The 24,990-nt window shown below is 48.3% G+C and overlaps 1 protein-coding gene across 2 annotated transcripts in view; it reads left to right on the top strand.

The window, feature by feature from the left end:
* Positions 1-24,990, top strand: part of WLS (Wnt ligand secretion mediator) — a 39,145-nt gene that overhangs the window by 5,689 nt on the left and 8,466 nt on the right. Inside the window, exons 2-8 of one of the 2 annotated variants that reach the window (XM_059821969.1) lie at positions 11,402-11,674; positions 20,168-20,292; positions 21,470-21,631; positions 23,052-23,188; positions 23,576-23,744; positions 23,931-24,028; positions 24,394-24,457. In XM_059821969.1, coding sequence (XP_059677952.1) covers positions 11,402-11,674; positions 20,168-20,292; positions 21,470-21,631; positions 23,052-23,188; positions 23,576-23,744; positions 23,931-24,028; positions 24,394-24,457 — 1,028 coding nt within the window. The remainder of the gene's footprint in view (positions 1-11,401; positions 11,675-20,167; positions 20,293-21,469; positions 21,632-23,051; positions 23,189-23,575; positions 23,745-23,930; positions 24,029-24,393; positions 24,458-24,990) is intronic. The other variant, XM_059821970.1, reaches the window with a different exon arrangement.

Raw genomic sequence — 24,990 nt, 5'->3', positions numbered from 1 at the left:
TCAGATGAGCTGACTGAATGCAGGAGAACCTCTCTGCAGTGAAGACAAAGTCCAGGAGCAGGCATACATACGGTTAAGTACTGAAAGTCCGGTGCCCAGCCGTACGCTTTACAAATTTAACTGATTGGAAAAGTGGAGGCATTTATTTAGCACATGAGTCTTCTGGGATGAGGGGGATGCGTTTAAGAAGGCGCAGGTTCACTGCTCTCTTGCCTCAGCTTAAGGTTGAAAAAACAGAATTGTTTTGACTGGAGCAACTAAAACTCTTACTTGTGTGTCTCGCCCAGAGAGATAATGAGTCATGGGTATAAATGGCTGAGCAGCTATCAACAATTCCAGTTCATTATCTAAATGTCTGATTTGGCTCCTGAGCAGAGAGTTTCCAGGATTTAATTTTCTTTCCTAGGATTTCGTTACCTTCTTAGGGCTGAACTGATCTTTTGACAGGAGAGGCGCTCGGATTTCTAAGGTATGTGGATGCAGCCTGCTAGGGAAGAGTGTCTGTGGGCTCCGGGACAAAGACCATTTTCATGTGCCTGACTTTCTTTCGTCGCTGGCCTCTCCAGAAGATGGGCAAGCTGTGCTGAATAGGTCGGCGCTGTACCGTGGACATGAATGCCAATAGACTCCTCTGTACAGACGCATTCCTTTAGTGCTGCAGCCTTGGCAGAAGCACTGGGAGCCGATGAAAAAGCAGACATGAAAGGTCGTGTCTATTTAGTTTAGGTCTGCTCAATTCTTCTTTTTAAGAGCTGTAACTGTAGCTGAATGGGCAAATGTGCCAGAAATTGAGAGTTCCCAGGCAGAAATGTCCGCGCTGGGGGCCTGAGGAGCGGGCACCGAGGCTGTAAATCCTCTGAGGCGCTAGTTTTTTTTGCTCTTCTCACAGTTGCATCGCTTACAAACTACAGTTAACTTGGGAGACATGCGTCAGGGAAACTCTGTGCCTTGTAGTTTACGTGGGGAGGATGAGGACGGTCCTCTCGCTGCTCTTCTTTTCTGTTGATGCTAACTAAACAGGCTTGGGTTTAAGCAGGACCTGAAGGCTTACCAAGCGGTGGTCCTGCTGCCTCTCTGCGCTTTGATACGGATTAAACAGGAAGCCTTTTTGTTAGTAAATAACATTTATGGTCTTTGAAGTCAAGCTGCACCTCCCTGATAGCCTGGGAAAGCCTTTGAAGGGCGAAAGGCGTCCATCTGCCTGGGGAGGTGCCCCAGGATCCGAGCCCTCCTCTTCAAATGCAGATGGAATTCTTACATATCCCAGTATTGGGGGTTTCAAGGTATCTTGTTATCTGAAGCGTGCGACTGGACTCCGGGAGTTCCAGGCTGTTGCTCTGGAGGAAAGCTGCTGGATAACAGCAGGTCATACTGCTATTTTAGAGCTCTGTTTGCAGGGATTTCATATATTGGCTGGGCGCAGTAGGAAACGCATTTCATCCGAGTCGAAAATTGACAAAGGACCACTTGGAAGAAGATCAAACTGTCTGTGGCAATTAGTAAATCAGTTCTACCTTCTTTTTTTTTTCTTTTAAATAAAATATTTTCGAGTAGGTATTTCTGCGTTTATGGCGCTCATGCTGCTAGTGCTCGCTTTGCATTTGTTGCTGCTGTTGTGTATGTGTATGAATCGTGGAGGTCATTTCATTTAGTCCTCCCAGCAAGCAGACTTGTATTCTAGCGCCTCATAAGATTTTCTTGCTTTGTGACTCGCCTGGGGCTGAGGGAATAATCCCTTATCTCTGAGAGCAAGGCTGTTCTCTCGTAGCGTGTTGGTCGGTGCTGGGTGGCAGCAGCCTCGCAGGGTGCTGGGACCCCTCTTCTGCAGCGGGTATCCTAACTGCGTGTTCTGTTTTAAAGGCTCTTGGCACAGCTGCTCCTGTGGCTCTTTGGGAATCACAGAATCACTACAATTGGAAAAGACCTGTCAGATCGTCAAGTCCAACCACCACCCCAACCCCACCATGCCCACTAAACCATGTCCCGCAGGGCCACGTCCACATGTTCCTTGAATGTCTCTGGTGAGGGTGACTCCACCACCTCCCTGGGCAGCCTCTTCCAGTTTGCGCTGCCCTGAAGAGGCCGTGCTGCACGGACAACTTGTCTGCTAGCGCGGCCCAAAGTTGCAAAAGTAGCATCAAAGAACAAACCTTGAGCGGAAAAAAAAATAGCTGCCCCCCCGTGAATACACACAGGTCTCTCGCGCTCCTGTGTGCTTAGAGGAAGCTGAGATGGCATAGAAATGCCTCAAAACCACAGCAGAACCGTTCTGCTGGCTGTAGTGCCTGGTTAGGGACCGCCAAATCCTGGCAGCTGGCTTCCCACCCCACTCTGGACGGTAGGTTTGAGTTTGGCAGAGGTCTGGGTTGCCGTCTGTGCTGCCAAGCATCACCTTCCACCCAGCCGTACCCCGACCGGGCTCAGGACTCCCATCACCCTCCAGACGAGGTGGGGAAGCCCGTGCTGCCCATGCCAACGCCATCGCTGGAGGTGGTGCCTGCACAGCCCGCTCCTGCCGTGCTCTTCACATCCAGAGCCAGGAGACCTGGGTGCAGAACATGAATTTGGGTCAGGGATCCCCCAAACTTCGGTGGTTTGGACAGGTTCATTTTTATGGTCTGAAATAAAAAAGACAGAGAAACCTGGAGTATTGAAAAATCTATTGGAGATGACAGAAATAAGGGTGTTCAGCTACAATAGTGTGTCTGGCAACTCCCACTGTGAGGAAGGATGGAAACAGTGCCCTGGGGCTTTAGATGACTGAAGTCTCGATAGAGCTTGAAGTTGAATGGTAAGAAAGAAATACCTTTCCTAAGGGGAGTGGGTTTCTGGTAGGTAGTGGGTTGGGTTGGTTTGTTTTTTTGTTTTTTTTTTTTTTTTTTAAAAAAAAAGAAGAATGAGATGATTTAAACGTACAGCAATTCTGCACATAAAAGCTGCTGCAGTGTTCAGAAAAAGGCTTTCATGTAGCTTGTGAAGTAGTAACTGGTAATAAAAAATAGTAATTCAAAGACTGTGTTGGTGGTCACTCATTAACGTAGTAAACTGGTAGCATCAAGGTCAGGAAAGAGGGAGGTGGAAAAGAAAACTTTCATGCTGCAATAAAGATATATTTATAAATAATGAGTATATATAACGTTCTTCAGGTTCTCACTGTTCTGGTTGGAAAAGCTCAGCCTGCCCCATGATAAATTAGCTTGTTTATTCCTATCCTGCTGTTGGTTAGTGTAATGAAGCAGAAGGCCATTGTGCGTGCTCGTTGGGTAGTGATGGCTCGGCGCAGAAGGGGGTCATTGAGTAGAAAAGCAGAATGCTGCTGGTGCCTGGGAGAAGTTAACACCGCCCGAGGTCGGGGGGATTCAAGCTTTAATCAATGTGGACACAATGCAATTGAGATTTTCTAAAGGGCGTGTTTATAGTGCGAGAGCAAGCGTCAGTAGTTAATTTGAAATATGCTGTAGGTGTTCTAGATGAGAAGGTACAGAATATATATCATAGAGGTAAGGATTCGTGTGGGAGCGGAGGGAATGTTATTCTCGCAGCGGGGCTGAATGCCTTGTTCGCAGGAGTAGAGAGGACGGAAGAAGGCAGGAATTAGAATTATTTGAGGGTTTATCGCAGGAGCTTTTTAAAGATCTACTTAATTTATTGGAATTAATAAACTGAGTGATGGTGGCTTTTATGCAAATCTAGGCATACATAATGTTGTAAAATGAAAATACTGAAAAATTGAGCTCACTTATCTCATAGCAATTTTTTTTTTTACCTAAAGATTTACGTTTAAATACAGAGAAAGTGTGTTTGTTTCTTCTCTGAGGAATAGTTCCTGAGGTAAGCCCCTTTACAGGTGGGATCTTATTTTCTGCTTCTTTTTTTTGTCAGAAAAGAAAAGGGCAGGTGAATGCTTGCATGTTAATAGAGAGAGATTGCTTCAAGGACAGTATAGCTGAAAGTCAAGGAAAGCTACTTATTGCTGTCGTAGAGAGAGGTTAAAGCTGTCAAGCCTTGAACTGGGGCTTTGAGAATTAAAAAAAAAAAAAATTAAAAAGTTCTGCAGCTGCTCAGTGCTGTTTGCTAACATGTCTCAGGGTAAGTCCAGTGGGCTACAAGTAGTGCTGGAGTTTGTCTAAATGAGTCTTCTCTGTTCCATTTGCCCTTGCACATTCCCGCGTGCAGTCACTAACACGCTTTGCAGGAGAGCTAAGCCCAAGAGATAGATAGGAACAAGTTTTGCTTGTGGCACCAAGACGTGAAAGGGTATTTATTAAAGATTGATAGCTGTTTGGAGAAAGTAGGCTTTCTTTTCTTCTGTCCTTCTTAAAGATCTAACAGGTTTAACGTTGGTGTTGCGTTGATGGTTGGACTTGGTGATCTTACAGGTCTTTTCCAACCTTAATGATTCTGTGGGGTTTTTCTCTTAAAAATTTGAAGGTGAGATGTCATTTTTCCCCATGCTTGAAGATTCATTAGAGGTTCTTGGCCACCAAAAGGCCTCCTTCCTCTACTGCTATTTATTCTCAGACTTTGTATTCTGCCTCAACTAAGCATTGGGCCCCAAGTTTTCTGTAGGGGCAGCCGAGCATCAGCTGCAAATGCACCCAACAGCGGGAGGGAGCAAGTTGCGTGGTAAAGAGCAGAAACGTCTGTGGGGGTGAGGGAAGAGCAAGATCTGGGACACAGCGCACCGTAGGACTGGGAGCTCTAGGGAAAACCGGCTGTGACTTTTCCGAGTCGAAAAGTGAACTGTGTTGCAGATCGCGTTGTGTCATGTCCGTATGATGCACTCCGTGGCGGACGCTCTCACGCGATCACCAAATATTGTGAGTGCAATTGCTGCTTGGTGTGGCGAGGCTTCACCCTTGCAGGCGAGAGCAGGATTTCCCAGTGCCTGTCACGATCCAGTGCAGGATTTCGCAGAATGGTCAGACTTTGTCAGTCTGATCTCCTGGGTTGTAGAAACAGTGTTAAAAGTTGTTTTGAGGAATGAAACGTGGCTGTTTGATACAGGGTAAAGGTTCAGGGTATTCGGAGGAGAGAGCAAAGAAAGCAGTGACTAAGAAGTTGGAATATATACTTGTTTGAACTGGTATGTGCACATAAGGCAGCTGAGAGTAATCTATACCTCATGTAAATGCAACTTTGATTGCTATAGAATAACTTAATACTTAGTCTGTATGTGGAGTGATAAAAATGGGGACAAGGGGACAGCAAGAGCAGCACATCAGCATCCCAGGAGCAGTAACCCCCTTCAAGACCGGGTGGAATGAGGCCCTGAGCGCCCTGCTGTGACCTGACCGCCCCTGCCGTGAGCAGGAGGTTGTATGAGAGACCTCCCGAGGTCCCATCCCATCCGGCGTAACTCTGATTCCTCAGCGTCAAACAGTGCTCTTCCCTTTCAGCGGCTTCATTTTTAACGTGGTGGCCGAGGAAGCATAATTCTGAAATGTGAAGCTCCAGCTTTTGTTTAAAAAATTACGCTAACAAAATCAAGGTTGGGATGCTGTGATTAATTAATTATGCTTGTATTGATTGGGGGAATGGGTTGAATAAAACTTTTGCCAAAAAAAAAAACCCCAAAAAACCAAAATATACTCCTATTCATTTCATTTAGTTTGCCACAGTGTTGCACTCATCTTGAACAAAATTAAAACTTATGAGGACTTCCGGAAGCCAGGCTTGGGAGCATAGTGGTAACCAGGATCTAACCCAGCGGCTCAAGAAAGCAAGACGCCAGTGAGAGCCAGGCCTGGATCCCCTGGGTCCTTTCAGAATTCACCTCATTTACCAGTTTGCTGGGTATTTGGGGTAGGCTGCTCGCTTTCTTCAGCAAACGCTGTAGGGTTTTACTATGGAGAATGTAGGGGAGCAGAAGCAGCGTTGGGTGGCTCGGGGCATCTCGGCTGTGTGATGAATCACTTTGGCTCTTTGCCTCCACTCGTACTCTGGTTTAGTCTATGTGAAGTGAAAGAATTTTGATTCCAGCTGAGATGTAGGAGAGAAATCCTCTCTATCGTGGCAATGAGGATGGTCACCAGTGTTAAGAAACCACATCGTGACCTCTTTTGCTGAAGCAGGTCATAAGATCTTTGACCTCCCTGGCCCGTAGACCTCCCTGGCCCGTCTCCTTCGACTCCTCTTGTTTGGAGTTATTCTATAACACTGTCATCTTTGGGTGAAACACCACTACCAGTTCAATTACAAGACTGAGTAGTTTTGGATCATTGAAAACTGGAAGCAATTCAACTTCTGTCCACTCCCCCGGCACTAAATGTCTCTCTTACTTTTAACTGCTGCTGTTTCTTGGGGACATAGCTTGAGAAAATCCATACACTTGAGCCAACGTACCTTTGGCTATACAGCACTTTAATATGAAAAGTGAGAAAAGTCTCATGTGCAAGAGTTCTTCAACCATGGTTGAAATGGCTTTGAAAGTTCATCAGAAGTCCTCCCTGGGAGGCGGTGACCACGCTGGTGAGGGCCCCTGGCTCTCCGGGGGCTCGCTGGCTAGAGCTGCTGCAAGGAGCCGTGCTTCCTTGGCCGGGCACGGCAGAGCTGCTGTGACCCCCTGTAATTTGGGATATCCTTGGGGCTTTTGCAGTGAGCCAGGCACCTCCGAAGCCTCTTCTGGAGCAGATGGAGCCAGCGGCTTCCCCGTTCCCCATACCTTTAAGGCAAGTTTGTTTATAGCTTCAAAGAGGGTAAACTGTATTCACTACCCAAACCAGTATGAAAACCAATGAACTGCAGACGGGAGGTTGCTCAGGCTGTGTTGGGTTTATTTTCACATCTCTGCTTGCCTGGGTTTTTAAGGAAGATTTCATGAAGCTTTGTCCCATCAGAGCTAAGGAGGGCTCTGGTGGTGACAGTCACCTCCTGCCCGCTTCCCACAGGCACACGCACACCGGCTCCTTGGAGATCGTGGCTGTTGCTCTGAAAGCGTTGGCTGTGAATCATCCTGTCTCTAAACTTGTCTGTGGGAAGTTTTTTCTCTTAAGTAGGGGGGTTGGAAGTATCCACCGGCGGTGCTAGCAGCTCCAGTAGCCTCGTGCCTCCGGCTTTCGCCATCCAGCACTGCTGAGGTTGAACCCCTTGGAGCGAGGGGTCTCTGCCCCGATGCCTGCTCACTGCACCTGGAGCCGGGGCACCTTGACGGGGGCTCCCCGGGCAGCCCCAACCCACGCTTACAGGGCTGGCTCCTGTTTGAGAGCCGCGCTCCCGACCAGCTTCTGCAAAAGCCCCCTGATAAAAGCCCTGCTCCTCGGCTACCCAGCTAACCCCACCAAAGGGTACCTGCGTTACTGCAGCGCTTCGCATCGCAGCGAGCAGCCTGGAACATGGGCTGAGTCTTATCCACTGTATTATGCACAAACTGCTATTTAATTATTTACAGGCTGACATATATCATTTAATATATAAAGCCGGACCATCTCCAGCCCACAGGCGGAATAGCTGAAAGCAGCCTGCTTGGCACCGCGTTTTAACTGAAATCCCTCGATGCTAGCTTTGTTTTGCATAGCACTTTGTAATGCTGTTAGTTGACTTGGCTGCAGTTTCACAAAGCATTTTTTTCCACTTGGTTCAACACTCACTTGAATTTAATGGGACTGGAGCCAAACAAGTAATGGAAGCCAAGTGCCGACGTTTGTTTGGTGTGCAGTTCCTGACAAGGAATATATATAGTAATTGTCTCTTGCTCCTCAAAGCTGTAACTTTGGCAGAGGGGATACTTGAGTTAGCACGCCAAGTATTTAAAATCATAATCAGCCAGTGATGAAAACATGTATTTATGGCTATAATGAGTTGCATCAAAGCAAGAAGCGTTCGTCTCTTCTGTAGAAGTAACAATGCCGCTTAATTCAGCAATGCCTACTTTTAAATCACGCAAAGATCTGTCAAAGTTAAAAAGCTCTGAGAGCTTGGCCTGGATGTCTGGCTTATTTCACGACAATATTCCTGATATTCACTTACGGCTGCAGTTTTAGCCACAGTTATGAGGTTCTGCATCGAGGCCCGACAGAGGGATGTTGCGCCGTTCTGTGCACTTAGGGTGCCTCGTTCAAGCATCTGTAATCCTGGACTTGCAGTTAGGTTTCTTGTTTGGTTTTTTTTTTGAACGCTTGATTTTATTCTACTTTGCTGTTTCTTTCTGGCATATCAATGATTTGTTCTTTTTTTTGGGGGGGGCTGCTGTAACGCATGAGCTTTCTGTGGTTCCCGGAGGGCTGCTGGATGCAGTGAGGGTTAGAGGCGCAGCAGCACGATGTGTCTGTGCTGCACTTCGGCTGCGGATTGCTAGCGAGAGAGCGGGTATGAATCTGGAAGTATTCCTGCTTAAGCAAATCCCTTTCCTTTTAGCCCACCCTTTCCGCCAGCGTCGCTGCTACTTAAACTTACTGCTGTCAAAAAATTGAAAAAATGCAGTTTATAAACAACCGCTTTTTAATAACTTCCTCCTGACTCGCACATTGAGTCATCTCTCCCCTGCCCGTAGGAAGGAGCGCGGATGTCATCTTTCTAACGAGGTGGCACGTTAGCGAAGATGCTACGCCAAGTTCCTGGCTCGGATCCCAAAAAGTACTAGAGCTGCTGTTGTGATGCCGTGTCCGAAGGACAAGTGAGCCAGGTCTGAATCATCTGGGCGTAGCGCCTGCGGAGGTCGGCGTGCTCAGCCCGCCCAAACCTCGCGCCGCTGGGGAACCCCGAGCTAGCTCTGCCCCGGACGGGGCTGGGGGTGGCTGCCTGGGCTTGGTTTTTTCTCACTGAAATTCTCGCAGTTTGTAGGGAGGGTGTTACTGCTTGCTGCCGGAGTGTTTTGGTGGGCTGCAATCTGTTTGGGAAGTCCTGGACCATCCGTCAGAATGGGGACGGTGACAACGTGAGAATAGCCTTCCGCAGGAGCCCGCCGGCTGGCCGGCTTAACTCCAATTTTACGTGACCGCCCCGGCGTCTTTTCTCGGGAGACTTGGAGCATTAAGTCATTTGTTATTCTATATGCCTGTATGTCTGTTATTCTGTGCGCTACTTCTGTTTTAACTCCTAGCGTAGGAACATTTCAATGCTTGTCGCTTGCATTAGGGCATTTTTACATTACTAGGTTAGATTCACGCTTGAATTTTTGAATTTCAAGCCTTATTTTTAAAAGCCTCATTTTTAAAAGGGCTGGATAGTTCAGGGTTTTTCATAAATGTAATTTCACAAACTTGTATTACATAACTTTAATTTCTTCAAATTCTAGTGGAAACAGGAATCAAGAAAACTCTTTTTTAACAGCTTAAAAAGAAAGAGTTAACCTGTTCCATCTGCTTCCCAAAAGCTGTGAAGCTGGAAGAAATTCATTACAGCATGTCTGACAGTACTGTCCTGGTAACACTTCAGAAAATAGGCCAGCTCTCGTTTAATTGCAGTGACATGTATTGGAATTAAAGTGTGTTGAGCTGGCTGTTGTGCAAAAAAAATACTTTTTTCTATGACAAAAGGGGAATAGATCCATAAGGGACAGAGGAATTATCGAACTTCTTTCTGACCCGTGGAAGCCCCTCGGGTCATCCTGGGGAGATGAGGAGCTGGAGCATCTCCAGCTCTGCTCGTCCCCGTGGTTTGCCAGTTCTGCGATGCATTAAAATAGCATTGAAATATTTATTTCCCAAACAATATTGGAAACGGGGCAGAACCACCGTCATAAGAATTCTTTGCGTGGAAGAACTATGTTGGAAATGTATTTGAGTTTTTTTAAAGCCTTTTCTTTCAGATTTGAAGGTGGTTTATGCTGAAATTCTACCTGAAGGTGGAATGCATTTCTTTTCTGCTTTCATCCCTATTTGTACTTCAGAGTTTCTGACTGTTGCCTCATCGGTGTAAAGCCCGGACAGTATAATCCTCCGTAGTTTTAATTACCTGACCTGGGATGTTACACGTTATCTTGATACGATGAAAACGGATGTCTTGTGCACATGCACAAAGCCTCGTCGCTTGCTGTGGGGACGGGGACAGTGCGGAGTTTGGGGAGCGTTTCAGAGCCAAGATCTCTATTCAGCTTCTTTTCTCTCAACCTCTTAAAAAAACCCTGCGACTAGGGGGGGAAAAGAGAGACAAATCTTTGGTTGTAATAATCATTGGTTCACCCCTGACTTACAGCAAAAGGAAGAAATGCCTTCGTGCAACATGTTTCTCTGCAGCGAGCAGCGGCGGGTGAGCAAGGATCTTTGGAGCATCATGGAGGCGGCCAGCTTACCCCGTGTTTTCCCCGTAGGGAGTTTTGGCAAGGCTGGGATGGCTCCTGCAGCAGGTTTGCAGACAGCAGATGCTGGTGACGGCCCTGGGCTGGGTTAGATGCCGAGTGGTGCGGCTCTCTCCCTTTACAAGGATTCAGGCTAACTTGCGTCCCTTGTTTGAGCACGCTGCCTCAGCCGCTGTGTGATGGAGGTAGGACTGGCTCCGCTAGCAGTGCGATTAGAGAAACGGCAAAAGTATTGGTAGTCTTTCAAAACAGCACTGCCGCCTCCAGCGGCGATGGCAAAAATCCATGAGAACAGTGTGTTGGCAATGGCGCCCGTGGGCAGTAACCTCACGGGATAGAACCTCGTTTGCGTTTAGCTTGGTTTTCCAAACATGTTTTGCTTACCTTACTGATTTGAGCGGTGTTGGGATGAGGATGTACTTCCACGCAAAGAGGGAGCATGCAGTGGAAGCGGTGCTAGCGCCGCTGTGAGGCTCATCATCCCAGTGGAAGATGAGACGGTTGTGGCACAGGGAGGGCTGCACCACCTTCTTCGCTTGGCATAACGCAGACCAGATCACTGGTGGGCATGAAAGTAAGTACAGAAAAATTAATGCAGCAATATCCAATTTATCAGCGCTGGGAGCTTTTTTATTTCCCTAATGTTTTTAAAAAATAATTGCATGATTCAGCAGTGAGAAAAGCCTTCCTGTCCAAGGAAACGGGTGGCTGTGTGTGCGTGGTTCATATCACTGCGTAAGCCGTGCCCCACTCTGCAGGACCACAAGGTCTAGGATTAGTTCATCTGTCTAGGGTTGTGATAGCCACATGCTTTGCGAGTGGATTTGCTTGAGTGAGCAAGCTAGAAGAGAGTATGCACGGAAAAAGATGCCATAACTTTCCATGTGATTTTGGTGTAGCTGAGGTATCTGAGACTGAACCAGCAGATTCCCACTGCTCTAGCTAATCCTAATTTGATCCCACTACAAAGTCAGCAGTATGCCTGTAGACATAATAAACTTAATTACTTAACTGCAAGATCAAGGAGCTATGAAGGAGAATCACTTGATGCATTTGTTTTAAATTGCCTTCGAATAGTTGAATGGGGAGCTGCATGTTTTGGTGGGGAAACCACTATATAAGATATCTAAAGATGCTAAAAATGTGTTTCTCTTCCATTCGCAGCTCCCAGCCCCACTACAGCTGTTCCTTACATGTCAGTGAAGTGCATTGATGTAAGAAAAAACCACCACAAAACAAAGTGGCTGATGCCCTGGGGACCCAACCACTGCGAGAAGCTCAAAGACTTCGATGAGGCGGTGAGCAGGCAGATCGAAGCCAATGATATCGTGTTTGCCGTGCACATTCCCCTCCCCAGCAAGGAGATGAGCCCCTGGTTCCAGTTCATGCTTTTCATCATGCAGCTGGACATCGCGTTCAAGATGGACAATGACCTAAGTAAGTCACTCTCCATCGTTCATTAGATGCTGACTGTGGCCTAATTTCCCAAAGTGATTTTCTTAAAGTTGCTTTTATCCTGCACCGTATGTTAACTGCTCCAGCAGAAACTTGAGTGTGGCTGGTTGGGCAGGTTGACTAGGTTGGGCAGGTTGGCTTGGTTGCTGCCGTACAAGGTAGCCCCAGGGCCACCACTGAAGATCTGCTGGAGCAGGTGAGGAGTGGGTATGTCTCTTCTGGAGGCAGCGCGTCTGCCGGAGCAGCAGCGTCACCTTACTGCGCTCTGGTTTGGATGTTTCAGTCTGTGTGGAGGTGGTGAAATGCAGAGTCATGAGATTTTTCGGTTTTTATTTTTATTGATGGCTCTGCCCCAAAAATCCTTTATACAACAACTCGAACTGGTTACTAGCCTCCCAGTGCAGAAGACTTCAAGCCGTGGCATTTTGCTCCATGTCTTCCAAATGCTTTTATGTGATGAGTTTCTAAACTGCGAGCCAAAGTACTTAGTAAATGAAATTATTGATCCGTAAGTTTACATGAGGAGCTTATAAGAAGGAACGGTCGTGTCTGAGTGTTTAAACATGCGCTCTCCATGGGGCACCAGTTGCAGAAGAGCTGATGTTTATTTACTGAGCCTTTGTCACAATAACTTTAACTTCTTCAGTTTGAGGTTGGTTGTTGATGAACTGAACAGTTGCCCTACCTTCCATCAGTCATTGTGAGGTACACTTTTTGCTAGGATTTGATACACACAGATGGAAAGTACCTTCTGGCCTCAAAACTACAGTGGTCCAAATTAACTGGAAAACTGTATAGGTACAGGAACCATGGAAGAAGCTGTCTTACTGGGCTGCACCCTTAGTACCTGGAAGAGGATAAAATATGGAAAAAAGAAAAAAACTGCAAAAAACCCACCAAACTCAAAAATAACCCTGCAAAAAACCTGTGAAATGATGTTGGGAGGAGCAAGGACAAGACTGATTTGCCCCTTACTGACAGAAGAGTTGTACATGTGTTTGCGTGTTTTGGAGCATTTGGGAAAAATCCCTCTCTCTAACAACTATAGCCTAACAGTGACTAAACTATTTACTTTTCAAACTGGTCTGTGCTGGGGCTTCTGTAGCTTTTTCTCTGGCTGCAGCCTGTCTGTTGGTCTGGCACCTAACCGTGCGGCAGATCAGTTCAGGGAGCAAATCCGTTCCAGAAAGTGGCTGCTGGGCTGGGGACGTGGGCTAGCAAATGCACGTGCTGGTGCAGGGGGAGCTGGTAGCCAGCACCGCGGGGACCACGGCCCAGGCACCATAGATCTGCTGAAGCTTTTGCAACAGCTTTATGTTTCCTTTACCACCTTGCCTGCTTAGCATGGACCCCTTCCTTCCTAGCTATTTAATGTATCATCATTAGGGTAAGTTAAAAATGAGATTGTATAAAGCTTACATATGTATTCTTATCCCTATAATTATCTCTAAAACACGGAGAGAGTAGCTCTGTGACTTTATTAAGGCCTCAACTTCTTAGACTTCAATAGATGATCGCAGTTAGAGAAATAACACTTTGTTCCGAGGCTTTTAAAGTCCAACCACTGAGCTGGAGTCAGTAACTGGCCGAGCACCTGGGAGTGGGTTGCTAAAATGCTAAACAATCTTGTGACAGTAATTGCGCCTGCAAGTGCAGACAGCCTTTTCTTCAGGTCATTATTTGTGCTGTTCGGTGACCAAGTGCTTCAAAGGTGGGAACTTTTTCTGAGATTTAAAAGCAGAAAAGCTTGTCTTGGGCCACCCTCTGGGTAATAAAAGCAAGGTTGGGGGGTGAGCCGTACCGCTTCTGCAGCTAGGAAAGACTCGGTTTCTGGTCATTATCAGTTTGGTAGCTGCTGCTGTGCTTTGTTTATAAGAAGCATTTGGAGACGAGGGACATGGACACTTCTTACGGTGGGAGCTTATTTGGCACATCTTGAAGGTTTTCTTTCATTGATTGAAGAAAGTATTTTAAAACATTATTTTCCTACGCTTTGTGCTGAGCTGAAGGCAGATGTAAATGAAATGTAAAATCTAAGAAACTAGCGAGTAAGGCATTTCTTTTTTGCTAGATTGTGTTGTAACAGATTTTACGAAAATAAAAATAAATCTCATTAAACTAAAGTAATTGCATATGTGTATCTATCTTGCTTCTAACTTTGCATTGGTATTAAGAGCTTCATTGGTCAGGTAATGGGAATTAGCTCCTCAAGAGGCAATACTGAAGATGTGAAATAACCTCATTTCTTCTTTTCAATCAACAATTTGAGCTTCTGCTCTCCAGCTTTCATCTGAGAACTCAAAGGCAGCAGTCACCCTGCTGTAGTTAATGCCAGCAGGGCTGGTGCCAGACCAGGGACGGCTCCTGGAAGGCGTCGCAGCTGTTAAAGCCGCTGCCAGTCACCGTCGTAATGACTGTCTTGAAGCTGCCTCGGATCATCTTGGAAAGCCTGGTAACTGCAAACACTCTTATCCGCCTGAAGAAGCTGGCTGCCTGTCTTCCTGGGGAGACATCCCGGTCTCCGGTGGCTCCCAAAACCCCGCAGCGTGGTCCGAAGACGTTCAAGTCGATGCAGGGTCCTGGCCTCAGCTGTGCTCCCCTTCTTGGTCTTCACTGGGGACGCTGCTGAGCTGCATCTCAAACTGTCGCCTGCTTCTCTCTGCAAAGGCGTGCGGTCGTCCTCTTCCCATGCAATCCCTAAGCAAGGCCAATGCACAGAACAAACACTATGCATCCGCTGCGAGTCTGTGGGCTCGGGTTTTCCGGGGCTGCTGGCTGCCAGCATCCCTGGGAGAGGGATGCTCCGGGGCGGGGGGCGGCGAGGCTGCCCGTAGGGAGACATGGGGGTGACTCACGGGCCTGATGCAGGCGCTTCCCCTCACCTCCGGAGAGCCGGAGTCAGGCCTGTGCGTCAGCCCTCCTCATCCAGCCAGCAAGGGTTTTCCCGGGGCGGAGGGAAGGGGCAGCCCTGGCAAGGTGCCCCGGGGAGCGGGAGAGCCGCCGGCAGCCTTGAGGGGCTGGGCATCCCGAAAGGCCCCGTGGGATCCGTACCCTTCAGAGGAGGAACCAGCCTTTATCACATTCGCCTTGGGAACTTGCTCCAGACTTTCAAATTGCGGATGTTCAGAAATATTTTCGAAATGCGGCTGTTTAGTAGCTGAGCTACTTCCCTCGTGTTTATCCTTCACAGAAAGCTGGGAGAGACTCAGACTTGCTGTTTCTCTGAGGAAAAGGCTATTTCTGTGCCCAAGCCGTCCTTGTCCTTTTTTGACGCATCGTGCATTCAATTATTAAAACCCCCCTTCCAGAACAGGGAAAAGTGGTGGACAGAGAAATGAGATCTCTTAAAACCGCCCGTACCTCAGTCGCAAAAGCTGCAACGGGCGATCTTGGTGCCACTCGTGAGGACAGCAGCATTGGCGAGCAGGACCCGCTCCCGCTGGGGTGCAAAAGGCTGCGTTCGCAGGGACTGCAGGAAGCCCTCCGGCGCTCGCACGACTGCTGGCACACAGCAGCGGCCGCAGTGCCGGTGTGCAGCCATCCAGCCCTGCCATCCATCTGCGGTGCCGCCGGCCACGTCCCCAGGGGAGCAACGGTTTCCAGCCCTCAGCGTTGTCCTGCGCACAAAAGGCTTCTTTTAAAGCTGAAGTGTTACTCCGTCACTGCGCAGTTAGGTCTGGTTCCCATCGTTGGGTTTGAGGAACATGGGGTGCTTTCAGGGGAGGGATGAAGGCTGTTCAGCTTGTTGAGGACTGTTCTCCAAAATAGCACCTGCCCTTGGAAGGACGGTCCCTGCTCCCAGTCGGGACGGGCAGCCGAGGCGGCTCCTGGAGCCCGCCCTTCCCCTCTGCAGAGCAGCGCTGCGGCCGTCCATGGCCGGGGTTGCTGGTAAGGAGTGTGCAAATCCCCTTTCCTTGGTAGGTTAGGTGGTCACCTCCATTCCCTGCACAGCAGATGCACTTTAAAAACTCATTCCTGCTTTGCTTTAGCTGTTGCTTGTTGGGACATCTTGCTGCTGGGCTCTCATGGGCAGGGTACCTCGGAGAAGGGTGGGAGGATGTGCTGTGAGCTTGGAGGGGATTTCTCTTTTTTTTTTTTAATTTTATTTATTTTTGGGCTGGTCTGCTGCCATGGGTCTGGCCTGTTTGCATTTGGCAAGCTGCAGTGTTCTTAACAGGGAACATCAGTCCTTCTCTCTGAACCGCTTTGCAGCATGACCTTCTACGTGCCAAGAAATAATTCACCGGTATCCATGCTTAGCTGGAGCAGGGACCTGGAGGCTGCTCGCTCCCTGACTGCCACAGGCTTCAGAAGCCCCCAGAGCTGGGCTCTTCCTGCCTCAGTTTCACCTTGTGGAAAAATAAACCTGAAATGGCTTAATACGGAATTGACATCCAGGAATGCAATGTCCCTGAGGAGTACAAAGTGGTGGTTGCACCATGCTGGGCATTGGATAATGACGCCTTTATTTATCAGGCAGCATAAGAGTACGGAGGGGCCTTTACAAATTTTCAGTCTAAAAAAACCCAACCAAAACCCCTTGTTTTCTTCTCTTTTTATATCTAATGAATTTAAAATGTTAGGAAGCGAGAATGACCTCTGGTTTCTTTGCAGTTGGAAAGCAATTGCGTACAGTCGAATGGCCGAGCACTGCAGACTCCTGTTCAAATTCATCTCATTTTGGTCTCTTTGGTAGGTTTTATAATTTTAGAGAGCTGGTGAAACATGGAAGTGTAATGCAAATAATTCTAGCATTTCTTCCGTTTGCTTGCATGCACTTCTTTCCAGACAGCTGTATTAGTATGCAGCTGGCACAGAGCCATCTTCTGGAACAACTTCTCTATTTTTAGACTATTGTAACGTGAGTGAAGATATCCTCTGCTAATATCACACTAAAAGTGAATCACAGAAAAGATCTTGGGCACTGAACGTCTGGCAGTAAAATGCCAACTTGAAAAAAACACATTGGCGGTGCTCGGAGCATGACGGGTACCGGGGAGTCCCTCGCTGTAGGGGGGTCGTGGCTCTGACCTGCTTCGGAGCTTCTCATAGCCCTGCGAACGGAGAGTCGCTGAGAAAGCTCAAAGCTGGGAACCCCAGCAGGAGCGTGTCTTCTCCTCGTTGGTCATCCCTGGAACGCATAATCATCTAAACAAACCTGTCATTTCTGTAGGGGTTTTAATGTAAGCCCATGATGCTAGTGAGGTTGTCACTCAGTGCTTGAGCTGCTAGTATCAGAGGGGATTTACCAGGCTCCAAATTATTGAGATGTTATCTACAAGCTCTGTGAAGGCAAGGTTAATCTGGAGCGTGCCGTCAAGAGATGCTCTGATGTGGCCCTTGGGAGATGATGTTTCTTGGCATGGGCAATTTCATCTCTTGGTACTGAATAAGAAATTTCTACCTACTTATTTCTACCTTTTATTGTTGGGAAATTCTGGAGAATCTTGATTAACGTGCGTGGAGGAACTGAATAATTGCTTTCCTCGAACACGATAGCACCTGGGAAGCTGAGCACAGGTTTGCAGTAGCTTTTTCTCTTCCTTGCATGAATTCTTCCTCTTTTGCTGTGGCTCAGCCTTGAATAATTAAAATACTCTGCTCAATCTCAGCACTTCCAGAAGTAAAAACTGGCTTGACTGTCAGTCTCTTGCTTCCTGTTCACTCCTCCCATCAGCTGTTTTGATGGTAAATAACGCTGTTTTGAAACACCGTTCTTTTATGTTGAAGCCAAGCGTGGTGGAACATAAGCTGCTGCTTCTCTCCTCCTTCCCCTCACGCACGTATGCGTGCAGAGGCCTTCAGGAGTGTTATCGCTGTGCAGGAAAAGGACCCACGCACCCAAATTGTCTCTTCACCGTCAGACATTTTGGGTTTAACGTGAATAAGTCACGAATCTTCTTAAAAGTCAGTTCTCTGCCAAACACTGTCCTTATTTGTTCCTCTGGGAGAATGGAGATGGCTAATGAAAGGCTGAGAGGGGACTGGGGAGGACTATCAGTCTGCTGTGCTGAAATACATATATATATGTGTGTGTGTGTGCGTATGTATGCATACATATGTCTGTATTTTATATTGACAGTCTTGAAGGGTCTTTGTACAAAACTCTGTTCTGATGGGAGGTGTTACCCCGACGCAGAGACTGATGGAAATTCAGAGGGAGATTCTGATCCATTGCTCTGGAAAGGCACGCACTAGTGTATCTCCTGCCTTCTGGTTTTCATAGTTGATGACAGCAGCAACATTTGGATTGCAAAGATGAAATAATGAAAGCAGTTTTTGTTGGATTTAATCCCAAGCATTCCAGTTGGTTTTATGGCTTCTGAAATGAAGTTTGTAGTTCTTTTTAGCTGGGCCAAGTTTAACCTTATGTTCCCATTTATCTGTTTTGCTGGTCTTCTAAATAGCGGATCTGAGATGGCAAATTCATGTTTCATGGAAACCTAACTAATGGCTGCTGCGGAAAGGAACTTGATCTCAATCTGGATGTTATAGATCATGTGTGCAAAAAAAATGCAGAGAAAAATCTTGATGCGTCCACATCAGATGCATAACAGAGCCACCTCCAAACACTGTATAAATAGCAAGTCTAAACCACAGATACCATCCACGCCCCTTCCCATCATTTTGGATGAGTATGCCACCGCATATTCCCAACAAAAATATAGCTGAAAAAGATGACAAATATATGGGACACACAGCACTTGAAAGACTCATGCTTACTTGTAGACATGAAACAGTCTCCCTTTCAGGATTACCAAGACCGGATTTTTTTTGGAGCTGAACTTCAAAGTTCACCAAGTGTTGACATGTCTTTGCAGCCCGTTCCCGTGCGCGGGCTGCTGCTGTGAGATCAAGCAAGCCCTGTTGTCATACAGACTATTCCTGGTGAAAGGCTATGGGCGCTGGCATCGTGTACGCCTTCCGCATCCTTACAGGGCAGAGCACATACAGTGTCTGCCTATGGAGTGACGCGGCCCTGATGGAATGGGGGGTGTGTCAGCCTAGATCTGCAGAGGCATTTCGGACCTCCTGAGCTCGGGAGTGTGCCATGGCGCGCTCCCAGGGAGCTTGCAAGCCTGAGCTGTTTGCAGTGAGAGCGTGGTACTTCGACACCGGCGCAAGTGGTTCTGCAGCCATCTTCCAACGCTTTTCCAGCGGTGGGTGGTTCTGCAGCCATCTTCCAACGCTTTTCCAACAGCGGGTGGTTCTGCAGCCATCTTCCAACACGTTTCCAACACGTTTCCAACAGCTGCAGCTCTCAGTTTGGTGATCTACGAAAAGAGGCTAGGTTGTAGCACGCACATGCTCGTTTCTGAATGTGTTCCTCTTTCAGAGCCTTCCCTGGGATCTGGGCCTGGTAAATAGGAGGATTTTACATCTGGTAGAGCTAGTACAGACTTGCCTGGGGTTTTTAAAGTATGTTTATGTGTTGCTGCTTGGCAGGCTTTAACTGTAACTCTTGTAACTCATGAACTTGCTCAGTTATGGCACCTAAATAAGTCTGTTCCAGCCCCGTTTCCTTCTTGCAGCCATGACCTCTTGGCAGCATCCTAGCAAGAGCGTATTTAAAAACAGTTACACACCATACTCCTACTGTGAGGAGGATCCTAGGTATGGGCAATTGTGAAGTGACTTGGACTTTTGGTGATGCGTTTTGACTTTTCCCTTTTTGTTTCTTTCATTTAAAAATCTCTCTGGTAGAAAACATCTTTGTTAAGGGGCATATTCTAGACCTTTTATTCAAGATGTTGGGCTTCAGTGTTTATGGATGGCGAACCTACAGCCAGAAGAAACGTAAGGTTACGTTGATAGATGACTTCTGCTATCATGTCTAAATGAACAAAGTGTCCCATTAGTTGCATGGTTTCTCCTTTATATGGTTCATCTAACTACGCACGCAGTATATACAGTTATATACTTTATCTTTTTTGTGGTTTTCAGTAACAATGCTATTTCAATGTCAATTTAAAGCAAATCCTATGATGCAATCCAGTTGCTTCCCAAAGCAGAAGGACCTATTGCACACCCTTGCATTACCTGCAGAAAGTCTACATTGAAGCCTCTCTTACCATCCCTCTGCCAACCTGTGGTGAGGGTGCTGGGTGGCTTTCTGGCTTACTGTCTGTCTCTGCAGCTGTCTAGGTTCCAGTTTTATATGCATTAGTGTTTCTAATGTTATTTGAATAAATACCGCTCTTCACCCGCAACCGTAACATAAGCTGTAAGTCATGATATGTTACAAAGATATCAGACCATTGCAACCGGTAAAAGTTCTTTCTTCTCTACTAGAGAGGAGATAAAAAGTTTTGAAAAAGGTAATTTGATCTGTATTGTTTGGAACGTAAAAATTTCCATTCCCCTCCATAGCTGCATGCCTTTCAGAGGTCCTTTCAGTGTCTAGAGGCTCTCCCACCCTTCTGATGTTCTGTACCATTCCTCTCTAACAAGCCTGATGTCTCCTTACTCTTGCAGAAGAAAATGCAGAAATTACCCTGGATGTGTCGTTAGCGTATCGTGATGACATGTTTGATGATTGGGAAGAAATAGCGCATGCAATAGAGATCAGGAAGCTGAAATGCACCTTTGGCTCACCAAAAGTAAGGTGTTTTGATGACATGGGAGGTGTGGGAGCGTGGTGGGACTTGTCCTCTTCCTTTCCTTCATGGTGCTTCCTAGAGGCTCCGAGTTGTTCAATCATAACTTTGAAGCATGTCAGCTTTCTCTTGGCTCAAAATCTTTGAAAACGTGATGAGCTCTACATGCAAATGGTTCTGTTTGGTGATACAAGAGAAGGGGATGAAGTCAAAGGTAGATTTAAAACTGTAAGGAAGAAGAGGTGTGAGGTCAACACACAGATCCAGGTGCAAGCAAAATTGCCCTCTGCAGTTGCGATCAGGCTGGAACTTGAACGCTTTGAGATCTGTATACCCCCAACCGTCCTAGAGAACTTGGACCTTTCCATCTTGTACTTCTGTGATGGACAAAACCTTGTTCTTCAGGAGTGGCGAGGAAATAGCCCACCAGGGACACTGCAGCACTCAAAGAACCTGGAGAGGTGGGGCAAGAGTTTCTTAAAGTAACTTCTTAATGCCTCAAGCTGCAAAGCTTAGGAGCAGAGAGCACAGCTAGCAATTGAGAACAGAGCATCTTGTTTAAATAAAGCAGACTGTAATTCCTGTGCTTAAATTAATCTGGTGCCTCTTTACCATGCCGTGTTTTTCAGCTCTGTGTCTTGTTCTCCCATTTCACAGTCCCCTTCAGCAACCCACTTATGTGTCTGGTAACGCCCGTACTCTTCCATACAGCCAAATATATGCAGTAAATACTTAGAAGGTGCGGAGGAGAGTATTACTAGTAAAACAGGACTTAAGAACCTCCACATTAAGACATGTGTGAGAGGGTTGCGTATTTTGTTTTGGCTCAAGTTGTGCTTGCTGAGGGAGGAAGCTTGGATCCCAAAGCAGCCTTTCATCTCAAAAGACTCCCTTGACTTTAAATATATGTAAGAGCCTGAGGTGTGAACCTGCTTGAGTTCAAACACTCTTGACTCAATGACCCAAAACATTCAAAAACTTGAGCAAAAATGTCCCCAAGCTGCTGATGTTCTCCACAGATTCTCCCCAGGCAAAGGTTGGAATTAGCAAACAGGCGCTCGGTACTAGCAATGGTCCCAGCTATGTTCAGCATTAGGGCTTTTGCAGACCCTCACCGTGGAGGGCGTGCTGGCCTGTCTGAGGCTGACCGCCGTCGTGCTGCTCTGTGCCCTTTCGCTAGACCCTGGAGTCTGAAGGCCGTCACTACGACTGTGACTTCCTTCCCTTCATGGAGATCGGCAGCGTGGCCCACAAATTCTACCTTATCAACATCCGTCTCCCCGTGAATGAGAGGAAGGGCATTAACGTGGGCATTGGAGAAATCAAGGATATCCGCCTCGTGGTAAGTGTATGTCTTGCTTCTGTCCGTGATGTCTGCCAGGGGGCTGCTGCAGCTCCTTTCTTGATCTCTTTGATCCACAGCGAGGTCCTACTTTTCATCGCGTGTAGTTCCTACCTGCAAATCACAGAATCCTTAAGGTTGGAAAAGACCTGTCAGATCATCAAGTCCAACCATCACCCCAACCCCACCATGCCCACTAAACCATGTCCCGCAGTGCCACGTCCACACCTTCCTTGAACACCTCCAGGGATGGTGACCCCACCACCTCCCTGGGCAGCCTCTTCCAATGCTTCACCACTCTCTCAGGGAAGAAATTTCTCCTAATATCCAGCCTGAACCTCCCCTGGCGCAACTTGAGGCCATCTCCTCTTGTCCTGTCACTTGTCACTTGGGAGAAGAGACCAGCACCCACCTCCCCACAACCCCCTTTCAGGGAGTTGTAGAGAGCGATGAGGTCTCCCCTCAGCCTCCCCTTCTCCAGACTGAACAACCCCAGCTCCCTCAGCCGCTCCTCATCAGACTTGTGCTCCAGACCCCTCACCAGCTCCGTCGCCCTTCTCTGGACACGCTCCAGCAAGCGTGACTTCCCTCTTTTCCGAGGAATGCCCTCTTGGACTGCTTTCTTCTGAGGAGCCCTCCCCAAGCCTTGAGCAGTGCCACCCTCCTGCACTGCCCTGTGACCACCTCTAGAGCTGGACTCTTCCCGTGGCTCCGTGAGCTCCCCTGTGTCCTCTCCTCCCCACCACAGTCTGGCTCTGGTGCAGAGTCCTCCACCTGATTAAGCCCTGCCTCTCACAGATAGGACCTACGGAGGGTTCGGGGGGGTCCTGGTCTGTCTTGGAGTTGGCCATCGCCACGCAGATGTTTGGGATGGCTGTCAGCTATCTCTGCTCCTGCCCTCCCTTGAGGCTCGGTGGCCATGGGTACTCCCAGCTGGAAAACCTCCCACCACCATCCCTCTCGGCAGAAGCAGCGAGCCAGCCGGCTGTGGTGGCCGCAGACAGCAGTGGGAGGGCGTGTGTCTGGAGAAATGCATTAATTTGGCTGATGCGTTTCCCACCAGTGGTGACTTGGCTTCATGAGTATTTTATTACTTGTCTGAGAGCAATTCTGCCAGCTTTTTCCGCCCTGTGTCAGACTGCCCCTCTCTCGGCTGCTCTCCACCTTGCAGTGGGAGCTCTGTGTGTTGGTATTTGTTTTTAGGACCTCTGACGCCTGCTCAGATGGCCTGGGTGCTAAGTAGGCACCTGCTCCCTTTCCTGTGTTGGGCAAACTGCATCTTTCAAAGAGTAGTTGCATCTACGTGTTCTTACATGTACTGCCATGTACGTGCCTCTCCTGTCAGTTCCTGTAAGGAGAAGCACGGAGTAATGATGTTAAACCCTGTACAGCTATTGCGTTCCACCTTGGTTTTCCTTAGGGCATCCACCAAAACGGCGGCTTTACAAAAGTGTGGTTTGCCATGAAGACCTTCCTTACCCCCAGCATTTTAATTATCATGGTCTGGTACTGGAGACGGATCACGCTGATGACACGCGCTCCTGTCCTGCTGGAGAAGTGAGTAGGGGCTCGCGCGTTAGCTAAGGTGACCTTCAAGCAAGAGGACCCTGACCGAGGTGGTCACTGCTCCCTGGCAGAGCCCATGTTTGGGGAGACAGGAGTGGTCTCTTCTCTGTGCCCTCCCTCCACCCAGGCACAGTGGGAACAGGAGACATCCATAGCTTCTGGGAATTCCCACTCCCAGAGAATGAGCAGCTGCATTTGCCCGTGGCTGCTCAGAGGGGCTTAGCCCCAGAGGGTTTGCTGGCAGGAGGTGATGCCCCAACGCCACTGCCCGAACAGTGCCAGATTTTCTTCTGTTGCTCTTCATGCACAGCTTCAGCTTCTGGGGCTCTGTGTCCTTGCCTTGCAAACCGGAAAGGGATGGTGTTTCTGCCTCTCCAGGGTCATCTTTGCTCTGGGAATTTCCATGACGTTCATTAACATCCCTGTGGAGTGGTTTTCCATCGGATTTGACTGGACTTGGATGTTGCTTTTTGGAGACATTCGACAAGGCATTTTCTATGCCATGCTCCTGTCGTTTTGGATCATCTTCTGCGGAGAGCACATGATGGTGGGTGCAACACAGAAGGGGAAGTGGTTTCCAGCCCCACTTGCAGCGATACCTGGCAACTCGCTTATACTTGTTGAGTGTTGGACACAATGCTGTGGGGACTCGCGCCAGGTGAGAGGACTTCACGCTAACTTGTTTTTCCTTTTTCTTCTCCTCCTCATCGCCACCTCTTGACCCTCCGATTAGGACCAGAACGAGCGGAATCGTCTCTCGGGGTACTGGAAGCAGGTTGGACCCATAGCTGTTGGCTCCTTCTGCCTCTTCATCTTCGACATGTGTGAGAGGTAGGTGCAGCGCTGCTCTCCAGCCCGTGTGTGCCGCTCCCTGGGGCGAGCCTTCCCTGAGGAGCAAGCAGAGGCTCCCAGCCACCTCCCGCAGCAGGGACCAGCAGCTTAACCCCCGTGGCTGGATGCACAGCCCCATCTCATGAAGCGAGGAGCGGCTCTGGTGAGCACACTGAAGCATGCTGGTGTTTCCCAGCAGCATATCTTGTCCTATAGAGCCATAAAGAAATGCTTCCCACCTTGTCTCCTCCTCGCTCCCACAGGAAAGCAGTGTGGCTGGCTCTTTCTAGGCTGCAGAGGAGGCGTGGGGCTCTCTGAGCCTGTTGGCTTCTGTGGCAGCTCGGTGTTTTCTCTCCTCTTTGCAGGGGGGTGCAGCTGAAGAACCCCTTCTACAGCATCTGGACCACTGAAGTTGGCACAGAGCTGGCTGTATCCTTCCACCCGGCTCAGGGCAGGCTCGGTCTGTGTCGGTAGGCGAGGGAGCTGCTCCCCTCCTGCCAGACACCTGTGGGGTGTGGGGAGACCCTCCTCCTTTTGGTAGACTGGGGCTGTGAGGTGGGGCTCAGGCGCTGTGGGAGATGCCGGTGTCGTTTGGAAGAAGCAGTTCTTGGCAGGTTTGGTGCTAGGTGCTGCCAGGAACTGGTGCTGTGCTTGGGGAAGTCACTGGAGAATCACAGAATCCCTAAGGTTGGAAAAGACCTGTCAGATCACCAAGTCCAACCACCAACCCAACCCCACCACGCCCACTAAACCATGTCCCGCAGTGCCATGTCCACACCTTCCTTGAACACCTCCAGGGATGGGGACTCCACCACCTCCCTGGGCAGCCTCTTCCAGTGCTTCACCACTCTCTCGGGAAAGAAGTTTTTCCTAATATCCAATCTAAACCTCCCCTGGCGCAACTTGAGGCCATCTCCTCTTGCCCTATCACTTGTCACTTGGGAGAAGAGACCAGCACCCAC

The sequence above is a fragment of the Gavia stellata genome, chromosome 10 (genome assembly GCF_030936135.1).
Source record: "Gavia stellata isolate bGavSte3 chromosome 10, bGavSte3.hap2, whole genome shotgun sequence".
In the NCBI taxonomy this organism is placed as follows: domain Eukaryota; kingdom Metazoa; phylum Chordata; class Aves; order Gaviiformes; family Gaviidae; genus Gavia; species Gavia stellata.
Note: the sequence above shows the minus strand (reverse complement) of the source record. Positions and strands in the feature narration are given on the sequence as shown.